At 52.5% G+C, this 13,731-nt stretch overlaps 1 protein-coding gene and 1 long non-coding RNA gene across 2 annotated transcripts in view; both read right to left on the reverse strand.

Annotated features, from left to right (window-relative positions):
• LOC137355860 (ras-related protein Rab-1B) overlaps positions 1-2,733 on the reverse strand; it is a 38,788-nt gene extending 36,055 nt beyond the window's left edge. The window contains exon 1 of the mRNA XM_068021452.1: positions 2,630-2,733. Coding sequence (XP_067877553.1) covers positions 2,630-2,643 — 14 coding nt within the window. The 5' untranslated portion in view covers positions 2,644-2,733. The remainder of the gene's footprint in view (positions 1-2,629) is intronic.
• A 3,342-nt stretch (positions 2,734-6,075) lies between these two features.
• Positions 6,076-12,363, reverse strand: LOC137356046 (uncharacterized). The gene is made up of 4 exons (XR_010970991.1): positions 12,206-12,363; positions 11,092-11,214; positions 10,947-11,005; positions 6,076-9,272 (listed from the first exon to the last, which is right to left on the reverse strand). It is a non-coding gene; the product is annotated as an uncharacterized lncRNA (long non-coding RNA).
• Between the last annotated feature and the right edge of the window lie 1,368 nt (positions 12,364-13,731).

A 13,731-nucleotide genomic window follows, 5' to 3' on the forward strand; every position in this document is an offset into this window, starting at 1 on the left:
GGGACAGGGGTCTGTGTCTGCGATACACACACAGAGTGAGGGGACAGGGGTCTGTGTCTGCGATACACACACACAGTGATGGGACAGGGGTCTGTGTCTGCGATACACACACAGAGTGAGGGGACAGGGGTCTGTGTCTGCGATACACACACACAGTGATGGGACAGGGGTCTGTGTCTGCGATACACACACAGAGTGAGGGGACAGGGGTCTGTGTCTGCGATACACACACAGAGTGAGGGGACAGGGGTCTGTATCTGTGATACACACACACAGTGATGGGACAGGGGTCTGTGATTCTCACACACAGTGATGAGGCAGAGGTCTGTATCTGTGATACACAGAGAGTGATGGGACGGGAATCTGACAAGGGGATTTTAAACAGTTATTAAAATGAATAAAACTGCTTAAGGAAGAAGACTGAGGTGGCAAAGGATAAAGGATCTCAGTCAGTTGTGCAGCTGAACAAACACGTCCAGAAGCCCAGGATCCCATTGTTTTTATCGGAACACAATCGGTAGCTCCCCCACAAAGCTTTTACAGGAAATCACAAGAATCCTCCAGCACAGGTGGACACCATTCTGCCCATCGTCCCTGTGCTGGCTCTCTGAAAGATCTCTCCAATCAGTCCCACTACCCCCCCTGCTCTTTCCCCCACAGCTCTGTAAATTTCTCCTTTTCAACTATTTATCCAGTTCCCCTTTTGAAAATTACTATTGAATCTGCTTCCACTGCCCTTTCAGGCAGCGCGTTCCAGATCACAACAACTCACTGTGTAAAAAAAATTCTCCTCATCTCCCCCTCTGGTTCTTTTACCAATTCTCTTCAATCTGTGTCTCTCTGGTTACCGACCCTCCTGCCACTGGAAACAGTTTCTCCTCGATTAAATCTCCCCTTAACCTTCTCTGCTCGAAGGAGAACAATCCCAGCTTCTCCCAGTCTCTCCACATTAACTGAAGTCCCTCATCCCTGGGACCATTCCAGTAAATCTCCTCCACACCCTCTCCAAGGCCTTGACATCCTTCTGAGAGTGCGGGGCTCGTATATGGAGACAATACTGCTGTAACATTCACTGTACAGCCAGGAGTAGTGTCAGTATAGCAGATGGAACATAAACGAAAATCACAAACGGATTGTTACATCTACACAATCTCACAATGGTGCATAGTTCATTGAAACGTGACAATGGTTCACCCCTGCCAGGGATGGGGGAAGGGTAAATGGGCCAAGACACAAACCCAAATAGGACATGATAAACCCCAGTGTCTTTCCTCGCCCCAGGAGTGAATAACCAACAGCAGCTCATTGTCGGTCCCCACACTGCCTGTTTCAGTACTGAGGGAGTGCCGCACTGTCGGAGGGTCAGTACTGAGGGAGTGCCGCACTGTCGGAGGGTCAGTACTGAGGGAGTGCCGCACTGTCGGAGGGTCAGTACTGAGGGAGCGCCGCACTGTCGGAGGGTCAGTACTGAGGGAGTGCCGCAGTGTCGGAGGGTCAGTACTGTGGGAGCGCCGCACTGTCGGAGGGTCAGTGCTGAGGGAGTGCCGCACTGTCGGAGGGTCAGTACTGAGGGAGTGCCGCACTGTCAGAGGGTCAGTACTGAGGGAGTGCCGCACTGTCGGAGGGCCAGTACTGAGGGAGTGCCGCACTGTCGGAGGGCCAGTACTGAGGGAGTGCCGCACTGTCGGAGGGTCAGTACTGAGGCAGTGCCGCACTGTCGGAGGGTCAGTACTGAGGGAGTGCCGCACTGTCGGAGGGTCAGTACTGAGGGAGTGCCGCACTGTCGGAGGGTCAGTACTGAGGGAGTGCCGCACTGTCGGAGGGTCAGTACTGAGGGAGTGTCGCACTGTCGGCGGGTCAGTACTGAGGGAGTGCCGCACTGTCGGAGGGTCAGTACTGAGGGAGTGCCGCACTGTTGGAGGGTCAGTACTGAGGGAGCGCCGCACTGTCGGAGGGTCAGTACTGTGGGAGTGCCGCACTGTCGGAGGGTCAGTACTGAGGGAGTGCCGCACTGTCGGAGGGTCAGTACTGAAGGAGTGCCGCACTGTCGGAGGGTCAGTACTGAGGGAGTGCTGCACTGTCGGAGGGTCAGTACTGAGGGAGTGCCGCACTGTCGGAGGGTCAGTACTGAGGGAGTGCCGCAGTGTCGGAGGGTCAGTACTGTGGGAGCGCCGCACTGTCGGAGGGTCAGTGCTGAGGGAGTGCCGCACTGTCGGAGGGTCAGTACTGAGGGAGTGCCGCACTGTCAGAGGGTCAGTACTGAGGGAGTGCCGCACTGTCGGAGGGTCAGTACTGTGGGAGTGCCGCACTGTCGGAGGGTCAGTACTGAGGGAGTGCCGCACTGTCGGAGGGTCAGTACTGAGGGAGTGCTGCACTGTCGGAGGGTCAGTACTGAGGGAGCGCCGCACTGTCGGTGGTACTGTCTTTCCCAGGGGGCGGGTTTCTGGTGACCTGTGACCTCTCCATTAATGGGCGGGGTTAGTGTGGGACCCTCCCCTTTAATGGGATGTGTCGGTTGACAGTAATTCTAATTGGGGTGGGGTCCGTGCTGTCTGCTTCCCCCCTCCCCCCCGGCTCTGCCTCCCTGCGGCCTGTCCCCCTGCCTCCTCCCCCGGGATCCCGCACTCACTACTCGGGGTTCATGGCTGCGGCTCCGCTTCTCTCTCTCTCTCTCCGGCTCCGCAAAAGAAAACAAATCCGCAAAATGGCGGCACCGTCCGCCCGGAACTGACGTCAGGAGACGTGGCGCTGAAGCTCTGAGCAGGCGCTGGCCCGCCCCGCCCCGCCCCGCCCCGCCCTCTGGCTTCAGGCCCCGCCCCCTTGCTCCAGGCCGCGCCTCCTGACTCCCAGCCCCGCCCCTGGATCCCGGCCCCTCCCCCCAAGCTCCAGGCCCCGCCCCCTCTTCTGCCAATCTCGCCCTGCATTTCCCTTCACTGACTCCCCACCTCATCCTCCTGCCTCCTTCAATCTTACTCCCCCTCATTTCTCCTTCCTCCTCATTCCTCCTCCCCTCTTACTTCCCCCTCATTCCTCCTTCCCTCTCACTCCCCCTCATTTCTCCTTCCTCCTTCCCTCTTGCTCCCCCTCATTTCACCTTCCCCCTCATTTCTCCTTCCTCCTCATTCCTCCTCCCCTCTTACTTCCCCCTCATTCCTCCTTCCCTCTCACTCCCCCTCATTTCTCCTTCCTCCTTCCCTCTTGCTCCCCCTCATTTCACCTTCCCCCTCCTTCCCTCTCACTCCCCCTCATTTCTCCTTCCCCCTCATTCCTCCTTCCCTCTCACTCCCCCTCATTTCTCCTTCCTCCTCATTCCTCCTTCCCTCTCACTCCTCTTCCCTGTCTCTAGCCCTCCCCCTCACTCACTCCCCCACCCCCCCTCACTCCACCCACTGCCCCTTTCCCTTCACTTTCCATTGCCCTCCTCCTCACCTCCTCCCCCTCCTCTTTTCTCAGATTGAAACGCAGCACAAAATAAAATAAAAACCGCCACCTGCATAGCGAGAGGGCTGGCAGTGGTTATTTGACTGTGGAAGACTTCACATCATGCATGCACTTTCCCCCTTACTGGCGGTTTGACTGTTGGAGGCTTCGCCTCACGTCCACACAAAATAAAATAAAAACCGCCACCTGCAGAGAGAGAGAGGGCTGGCAGTGGATTTGATGTAAGTGCAGAATAACTGGAAGGTAGCCCAGAGTGTTACAGACAGCTACCAGCCCAGTGGCCCTGCCCCAGCGAGCAATGATTGTCTCTGTTAATTCCAACACAGAAACGGGCCATTCTGCCCAATTGGTACACACTGGTGTTTATTTGCTTGTCATGTTGAAGCACTGTGCTGTAGCTTCTGAATAAATTCCGTTGTGACTGGGCCGAACGTCAAGGGAAACAGCGTCTCTCATGAGGACTGCCCGCTGATTGTTAGTTTGGAACATGGGAACGGGAAGGAGGCCATTCAGCCCTTCGAGCTTGTTCTGCCATTGAATTGGGTATCAATGATTTGGATTTGAATGTAGGGCTTATGATTAAGTTCACAGACGATACAAAAATTGGCCGTGTGGTTGATAACGAAGCTGTAGACTGCAGGAAGATATCAACAGACTAGTCACGTGGGCGGAACAGTGGCAAATGGAGTTCATTCTGGAGAAGTGTGAGATAATGCATGTGGGGAAGGTGAACAAGCAAGGCAATACACAATAAATGGTCGGATACTGAGCAGTGCAGAGGAACAGAGGGACCTTGGAGTGCATGTCCACAGATCCCTGAGCTGGGAGGCTATGCTGGAATTGTATAAAACACGAGTTAGGCCGCAGCTGGAGTACTGCGTGCAGTTCTGGTCACCGCACTATGGGAAAGATGTGATTGCATTCAGGAGGTTGCAGAGGAGTTTTACTCGGGTGTTGACTGGTTCAGAGAATTTTAGTTAGGAGGAAATATTGGGCCGGCTGTGGTTGCTTGCTTTGGAACAGAGGAGGCTGAGGGGACACCGAGCTGAAGTGTATAAAATTATTAGGGGTCTAGCTAGGGTGGATAGGAAGGCCCGATTTTGCTTGGTTGAGGGGTCCTGAACCAGGGGGCATAGATTCAGGATAAGAGGTAGGTGGTTTAGAGGGTAATTTTTTCACCCAGAGGGTGTTGGGGGTCTGGAACTCACTGCCTGAAAGGGTGGTAGAGGCAGAAACGCTCAACATTTAAAAAGTACTGGGACAGTCACGAAGTGTTGGAACCGACAAAGCTACAGACCAACAGCACGGAAAGTGGGAGTGGGCAGATCATTCCTCATCGGCTGGCGGGGACAGACACGTTGAGCTGAATGGCCTCCGTCTCTACTGTGATTGATCTGTATCTTAACCAGAGTTAATTTTTAATTGATCCCTGGCCCCAGTTGGCTCACCAATGTCCTTTAGGGAAGGGAATCTGCTGTCCTTACCCCCGGTCTGGCCTCCATCTGACTCCAGACCCACAGCAATATGATTGACCCATAACTGCCCTCTGAAATGGCCTCGCAAGACACCCAGTTTAGGGATTGGCAATAAATGCAGACCTGCCAGCAACACTTGCATCCCATGAACACCGACAGCTTTCTGGGGGAGAGAGTTCCTGATTTCCACTCCCCTTTGTGTGAAGAAGTGTTTCCTGACATCACCCCTGAACGGCCCTGGCTCGAATTTTCAGGTTCTGCCTCCTTGTTCTGGACTCCCCCCACCCCCCCCCCCCCCCACGACCAGAGGAAATAGTTTCTCTCTATCGACCCGATCATCAACACCTCAATTAGATCATGAATCATTTAAGCCGAGGCCTCGCCTGCTCTCTCAATTGGATGTAAGGGCTCCCAAGGCCCGCTGTTTCCAGGAGCAGCCATTGTTTAGTCTCTTGCACCATTTTATGAGATACTGATCTAATTTGTTGTCACATTGGTATCAGCCACCTCTAACTGAATCTGGCAGGAGAAATTAGGGAGCGGAAGGTAAATGCCGCACCAGATGTTAACCGACCCACACGGACTCTGACAGTTATTAATCCATTCCACTCAGTCAGGGGGTGGGCCACGCAACACGATTAGAGAAACAAAGGAAATGTCCTGCATTTCGATAGTGTCATTCCCGTCCTCAGGACCTCCTTCACAGAGTGCTTCGCAGCCAATGAGGTTATGTTGAAGTGCGGTCACTGTGGTAATGTAGAAAACGCAGCAGCCAATTTTTACACAGCAAGATCCCACAAAGCAACAATGTGATAATGACCCAGATCATGTTTTTAGTGATGTTGGTTGAGGGATAAATATTGTCCCCAGGACACTGGGGAGAACTCCCTGCTCTTCTTCCAATAGTGGCCGTGGGATCAGTACTGACCTCCGGCAGCGCAGCGCTCCCACGGTGCTATCACCAGGCAGTGTTGGCCTAGATTATGGGGTTGAGTCTCTAAATTGGAGGTCAAACCGACAAGCCTCTGACTCTAGAGGAGAGAAATGCTCCCCACCGAGCCACGAATGACATCTTCCTCTTTCACTCCTCTTTAATAAAAAAAAAGGAAACACCAGCTAATAAACAATTGCATAAGTGTCAAAAAAACAAAGCCACAGAGACACAGCTAATGTCTTTATTACGAAGTTTTAGGGTCCATTCCAGTGTAGGCCCAAATCAGTCCCACATCTCGTCTGATACCAACAGTACAATACAAAGCTGGTGTGACCCTCAATTCATCGGGATTATCCATTCTATATACAAAACTGTAATAATTTATAATCGATATATATACACAGAGGGAGAATGGCAAGCAAGTGACTATTAACATGAACAGTGGGCTTCTGTGCTGTTCTGTGCTTCCACATATTTCTACACAATGGAACGGTTGTTAACATCCTTAGAGAGTAAGCCTGCATTTCTAACACGAGCTGAAATTACAATGGGCAGGAATGAGTTTCATCGTCGTGCACAGTTCATGCTGTCAGTAGCAGCATAAAGGGAGAAAAACAAACCCAGTCTTTACTCAACCACATTCCGCAAATCTGAAAACACCTCCCGTCATTGGATTGTAGACGGAAATATCTCCCCATCACCATCTCGAAGGAGCTGACAAAGGTACGAGCTGTGGTACGGGTTTCATGGGCGACAGTAGCCCTCTGTACCTCGACCCATTGAAATTCAACTGTCGAGGGCATCACATGATCCATGATCCAGCCCTCAGCGGTCAGACAGACACACGCAGAGACACACTCTCTCAGATAGGAAAGCAGGACACTAATCGGGAACCAGAACCTGGAAGTTACCCTCCCAAACACCGAGCTCCCACAAACATCAATAAATGAAGAAGGATTTGCATTTCTCCAGCGCCTTCCACCCCCTCAGGATGTCCCATAGTGCTTCACAACCAATGAAGTACTTTCTGAAGTGTAGTCACTGTTGTAATGTAGGAAACGCAGCAGCCAGTTTGTGCACTGCAAGATCCCACAAACACGCAATGTGATAATGACCCGGATCATCTGTTTTTAGTGATGTTGGTTGAGGGATAAATATTGTCCCCAGGACACCGGGGAGAACTCCCCTGCTCTTCTTCCAATAGTGACCGTGGGATCTTTTACACCCACCCGAGAGGGCAGACGGGTGCCTCGGTTTAATGTCTCATCTGACAGACGGCACCTCCAACAGTGCAGCACTCCCTCAGTACTGACCCTCCGACAATGCGGCGCTCCCTCGGGACTGACCCTCCGACAGTGCAGCACTCTCTCAGCATTGACCCTCCGACATTGCGACGCTCCCTCAGTACTGACCCTCCGACAGTGCGGCGTTCCCTCAGTACTGACCCTCCGACAGTGCGGCGCTCCCTCAGTACTGACCCTTCGACAGTGCAGCACTCCCTCAGTACTGACCCTTCGACAGTGCAGCACTCCTCAGCATTGACCCTCCGACATTGCGACGCTCCCTCAGTACTGACCCTCCGACAGTGCTGCGTTCCTTCAGTACTGACACTCCGACAGTGCGGCGCTCCCTCAGTACTGACCCTTCGACAGTGCGGCGCTCCCTCAGTACTGACCCTTCGACAGTGCGGCGCTCCCTCAGTACTGACCCTTCGACAGTGCGGCGCTCCCTCAGTACTGACCCTTCGACAGTGCGGCGCTCCCTCAGTACTGACCCTTCGACAGTGTGGCACTCCCTCAGTACTGACCCTTCGACAGTGCGGCGCTCCCTCAGTACTGACCCTCCGACAGTGCGGCGCTCCCTCAGTACTGACCCTCCGACAGTGCGGCGCTCCCTCAGTACTGACCCTCCGACAGTGCAGCGCTCCATCAGTACTGACCCTCCGACAGTTCAGTGCTCCCTCAGTACTGGCCCTCTGACAGTGCAGCACTCCTCAGTACTGACCCTCCGACAGTGCGGCACTCCCTCAGTACTGACCCTCCGACAGTGCGGTGCTCCAAGAGTAAAAGGTGGGCGGGGGAAGATAGAGAGACACAAACAGATAGTGGGCAACATTGCTGCCACTGTGTCAGTGGTGGAGGGAGTGAATGTTTGTAGATGGGGTGCCAATCAAGCTGGCTGCTTTGTCCTGGATGGTGTCGAGCTTCTTGAGTGTTGTTGGAGCTGCACCCATCCAGGCAAGTGGAGAGTATTCCATCACACTCCTGACTTGTGCCTTGTAGATGGTGGACAGGCTTTGGGGAGTCAGGAGGTGAGTTACTCGCCTCAGGATTCCAGCCTCTGACCTGCTCTTGTAGCCACGGTATTTATATGGCTACTCCAGTTCAGTTTCTGGTCAATGGTAACCCCCAGGATGTTGATAATGGGGGATTCAGTGATGGTAATGCCATTGAATGTTATGGGGAGATGGTTAGATTCTCTCTTGTTGGAGATGGTCATTGCCTGGCACTTGTGTGGCGCGAATGTTACTTGCCACTTATCAGTCCAAGCCTGGATATTGTCCAGGTCTTGCTGCATTTCTACACGGACTGCTTCAATATCTGAGGAGTCACGAATGGTGCTGAACATTGTGCAATCATCAGCCAACATCCCCACTTCTGACCTTATGATTGAAGGAAGGTCATTGATGAAGGAGCTGAAGATGGTTGGGCCTAGGACACTACCCTGAGGAACTCCTGCAGTGATGTCCTGAGGCTGAGATGATTGACCTCCAACAACCACAACCATCTTCCTTTGTGCTCGGTTTGACTCCAGCCAGTGGAGAGTTTTCCCCTGATTCCCATTGACCTCAGTTTTGCTAGGGCTCCTTGATGCCAGACTCGGTCAAACGCTGCCTTGATGTCAAGGACAGTCACTCTCACCTCATCTCGAGTTTGGCTCTTTTGTCCATGTTTGGAGAAGGTCAGGAGCTGAATGGCCCTGGCGGAACCCAACTAAGCAGTGTAAGGTTATTGCTGAGTAAAGTGCCGCTTGATAGCAAGTTGTGTTACAGTTCTCTAATTAGTGGTACTGTTATCGAGCCACTATTCCCAGCTGTAATGAATCTTCTGCATATGCATGTGTGCAAACACAGAGAGGAAAAAAAAACACCTCAAACTTGGAAAAGGTTTAGAATTTGCCCTTTGGGCTAATGTAAGTACATCATGCATTGATAATACTGGTTGATGGATTCCATTGGTTTGTATATCCTGAAGCACGAGCTATGACTGCAAAAAAACTCCATCAAGCTGTTTGAAGAAAGGCAGAGGTCAGGCAGGCTCCTGCCCAGAGTCCTAGTTCAAACTGGTCAGTGAGTTACGTCGTGATAAATCCACATTACTGGCACTCAGAGCTTTCAACTCTGCCAGATTACTTCCAGATTGCTGGAGAGAGAGAGAGAGAGAATGAGAAACTACAAACGGAAAAATAGGAACTAGAAAAAAAGAGAGAGAAAGGGGAAGAGGAGAGAGAGCAAGAGAGAGACAGACAGCGAGAGAGAGAGAGAAAAAGACGGCGAGAGAGAGAGAGAAAGACGGGCAGAGAGAGAGTGCGAGAGAGAGAGAGAGAGAATGCGAGACAGCGAAAGAGAGAGCAGGAGAGCGAAGGGCAGAGAGAGAGACAGATAGAGAAGGGCAGTGAGAGAGAAAGGCACAGAGAGTGTGCAAGAGAAAGAAAGAAAGAGAGGAGTATAGGGATGGGTGAACGGGATTTCGTGGAAGTTAGGATATGGGCAGCTGAGTTTTGGATAAGCTGAAGTTGAGGGTAAAAGGTGTGAGGGCAGCCAGGAGAGTGTTGGACTAGTCGAATCTGGACGTGACATCTGTGAGGACATCAGGATTTATAAGGGAAAGAGATGATGGGAAGTGTGTGCAGGCAATAGGTTTTTTAATGGAACAGATAAAGAATAGTAACAGGAAGGAGAAATGAAGACAAGTGATCAGAGTCATGGAATGATCCAGCGCAGGAGGCCATTCAGCCCATCGTGCCTGTGCTGGCTCTCTGAGAGATCTCTCCAATCAGTCCCACTCCCCCCCTGCTCTTTCCCCCACAGCCAGTAAATTTCTCCTTTTCAACTATTTATCCAATTCCCTTTTGAAAGTTACTATTGAATCTGCTTCCACCGCCCTTTCAGGCAGCGCGTTCCAGATCACAACAACTCACTGTGTAAAAACAAATTCTCCTCATCTCCCCCTCTGGTTCTTTTACCAATTCTCTTCAATCTGTGTCTCTCTGGTTACCGACCCTCCTGCCACTGGAAACAGTTTCTCCTCGATTAAATCTCCCCTTAACCTTCTCTGCTCTAAGGAGAACAATCCAGCTTCTCCCAGTCTCTCCACATTAACTGAAGTCCCTCATCCCTGGGACCATTGCAGTAAATATCCTCCACACCCTCTCCAAGGCCTTGACATCCTTCTGAAAGTGCGGGGCCCGGAATTGGACACAATTCTCCAGCTGGGGAGAACCCAGTGATTTATAAAGGTTTAACATAACTTCTTGTTTTTGTACTCTGTCCCTGTTTATAAAGCCCAGGATCCCGGGTATTTTTTAACAGTCTTCTCAACTTGTCCCCCCACCTTCACAGATTTGTGTACATCCTCCCCCAGGTCTCTCTGTCCCTGCACCCTCTTTAAAATTGTACCGTTTATATTGTCCCTCCTCATTCTTCCTACCAAAATGAAGCACTTCACACTTCTCTGTGTTAAACTGTATCTGCCGTGAGTCTGCCCATTTCACCAGCCTGTCTCTGTTCACCTAAAGCCTGTTATTATCCCCCTCTCTGTTTACTACATTTCCCAGTTCCATGTCTTCTGCAAACTGTGAAATTATTTCCTGTAAACCCAAGTCCAGGTCATTAATATGAAACAAAAGAGCAGCGGTCTCAACTCGGACCCCGAAGGGAGCCCCCCCTGTACATATAAACCCCCTTCCTGTCTGAGAAACAACTCCTCACCACTACTGTCTGCTTACTGTCCTGTAACCTATCTACACTGGCACCGTCCCTTTGGAACAGGAGAAGGGAAGGTGGGGGAGTGGATGGCAGGGAGCAAGCCTCATACCTCGATAGTTTCGTTCTCCAGTCTTGTTCAAAAAGTTCAATGAGCTTGCTCGTTTCATCCTGAGAGAAGGCAATGGAAGGTAGTATTATAATTGGATAGTGACTGAGGCTTAACGTATTGTCACTGCAGTCAGTGGGTGACCTACCCAGGGTTTCTGGGCTCCTGAGGGCTGCTCCCTGAAGTTTCTTCACAGCATCTCACTGCTGCGTCGTAAGGCATCTCGGATCTTCCCGAAAGAGCCGCTTCTCCGAAGAGACCCGCTCCCGTCCTGGAGGCGGATAGAAAGCAGAGAGAGTGTCGTCACTATCAACATCCTGGGGGTTACCGTTGACCAGAAAGCTGAACTGGCACGTCTCCTGCCGAGCTCCCCCAGACCACAGTCACGTCGCCCGAGGCAGACGCACCTTGGGCACTGAATGGGAGCAGGACATTCGGCCCATTGTGGCCGTACTGGCTCTTTGCAAGGCCCCTCCAATTAGTTCCACTCCAGCTGCAAGAAAGACTCCTGTCCCTCCTGCGCCTTTCACCCCCTCGGGACGTCCCAAAGTGCCTCACAGACGATGACGTACTATTAAAGTGTGGTCACTGTCATAATGTAGGAAATGCGGCAGCACAGCAAGATCCCACAAACAGCAATGTGATAATGTCCCGGATCATCTGTTTTTAGTGATGTTGGTTGAGGGATAAATATTGTCCCCAGGACACCGGGGAGAACTCCCCTGCTCTTCTTCCAATAGTGGCCGTGGGATCTTTTACACCCACCCGAGAGGGCAGACGGGGGGCCTCGGTTTAATGTCTCATCTCAGTGTAGGCTTCCTCACTACTGCACTGGGAGTGTTGGCCTGGATTATGCTGCTCCTGTCTATGGAGTGGGGACTCAAGGGGAGGGAGGGAGAGAGTGAAACAGACCCTCTAAGCCTTGGTTCCATCTACAAGATGCACTGCAGCAACTCGCCAAGGCTCCTTCGACATCACCTTCCAAACCCGTGACCTCTACCACCTAGAAGGACAAGGGCAGCAGATACATGGGAACATCACCACCTGCAAGTTCCCCTCCAAGTCACACATTGTTCTGACTTGAACAATCTGAGCGTCTTTAATCGCCCTCTCGGGGGGTAACTAGGGATGGGCAATAAATGCTGGCCTTGCCAACATCGCCCACAGCCCGAGAGTGAATAAAATAGACAATCGTTTCACTCCATGCCAAGACCAGCAGCACAACAGACACTGAGCTCGCCCTCTGCAGGAAGGACACTCACCCCATTCCACTCGGCTACACCAGCGTCCTCACCCTCCGTTCCGTTGATGGTGTAATTGGTGACCCCCGCGGCTCCAGTCAGGTGACCGCGGCCCGCTCTGCACTCCAGTCCACCGTCCTTCAGCAACTCCACCATCTTGGTTTGGGGAATGTCTCTGCACCCTGAAGGGAAGAACAGCACCCAGAGAGAAGGTGAAAAAGCAATAGCTCCCGTTAAACTTTCACACAGGAGGAGAAGCGGGGGGGGGGGGGGGGGAGAGAGAGGGGGAGAGGAGGGAGAGAGAGAGGGGGAGAGAGGGGGAGAGAGAGAGAGAGGGGAAGAGAGAGAGAGAGAGAGGGGAAGAGAGAGAGAGAGAGAGGGGAAGTGAGAGAGAGAGAGAGGGAAGAGAGAGAGAGAGAGAGAGGAAGAGAGAGAGAGAGAGGGGAAGAGAGAGAGAGAGAGAGAGAGAGAGAGGGGAAGAGAGAGAGAGAGAGAGAGAGAGAGAGGGGAAGAGAGAGAGAGAGAGAGAGAGAGAGAGGGGAAGAGAGAGAGAGAGAGAGAGAGAGAGGGGAAGAGAGAGAGAGAGAGAGAGAGAGGGAAGAGAGAGAGAGAGAGAGAGAGAGGGGAAGAGAGAGAGAGAGAGAGAGAGAGGGGAAGAGAGAGAGAGAGAGAGAGAGAGGGGAAGAGAGAGAGAGAGAGAGAGAGAGGGGAAGAGAGAGAGAGAGAGAGAGAGAGGGGAAGAGAGAGAGAGAGAGAGAGAGAGGGGAAGAGAGAGAGAGAGAGAGAGAGAGGGGAAGAGAGAGAGAGAGAGAGAGAGAGGGGAAGAGAGAGAGAGAGAGAGAGGGGAAGAGAGAGAGAGAGAGAGAGGGAAGAGAGAGGAGAGAGAGAGGGGGAGAGAGAGAGAGAGAGAGGAAGAGAGAGAGAGAGAGGGGAAGAGAGAGAGAGAGAGGGGAAGAGAGAGAGAGAGAGGGGAAGAGAGAGAGAGAGAGGGGAAGAGAGAGAGAGAGAGGGAAGAGAGAGAGAGAGAGGGGAAGAGAGAGAGAGAGAGGGGGAGAGAGAGAGAGAGGGGAGAGAGAGAGAGAGGGGGAGAGAGAGAGAGAGGGGGAGAGAGAGAGAGAGGGGGAGAGAGAGAGAGGGGGAGAGAGAGAGAGGGGAGAGAGAGAGAGGGGGAGAGAGAGAGAGGGGGAGAGAGAGAGAGGGGGAGAGAGAGAGAGGGGGAGGGGAAGAGAGAGAGAGAGGAAGAGGGGAAGAGAGAGAGAGAGAGAAGAGGGGGAGAGAGAGAGAGGGGGAGAGAGAGAGGGGAAGAGAGAGAGAGAGAGAGAGAGAGGAAGAGAGAGAGAGAGAGGAAGAGAGAGAGAGAGAGGAAGAGAGAGAGAGAGAGGGGGAGAGAGAGAGAGAGAGGGGGAAGAAGAGAGAGAGAGAGGGGGGAGAGAGAGAGAGAGAGAGAGAGGGGAAGAGAGAGAGAGAGAGAGAGAGGGGAAGAGAGAGAGAGAGTCGAGAGGGAAGAGAGAGAGGAGAGGAAGAGAGAGAGAGAGGGGGGAAGAGAA

Source organism: Heterodontus francisci, chromosome 44 (assembly GCF_036365525.1).
Source record: "Heterodontus francisci isolate sHetFra1 chromosome 44, sHetFra1.hap1, whole genome shotgun sequence".
Classification (NCBI taxonomy): domain Eukaryota; kingdom Metazoa; phylum Chordata; class Chondrichthyes; order Heterodontiformes; family Heterodontidae; genus Heterodontus; species Heterodontus francisci.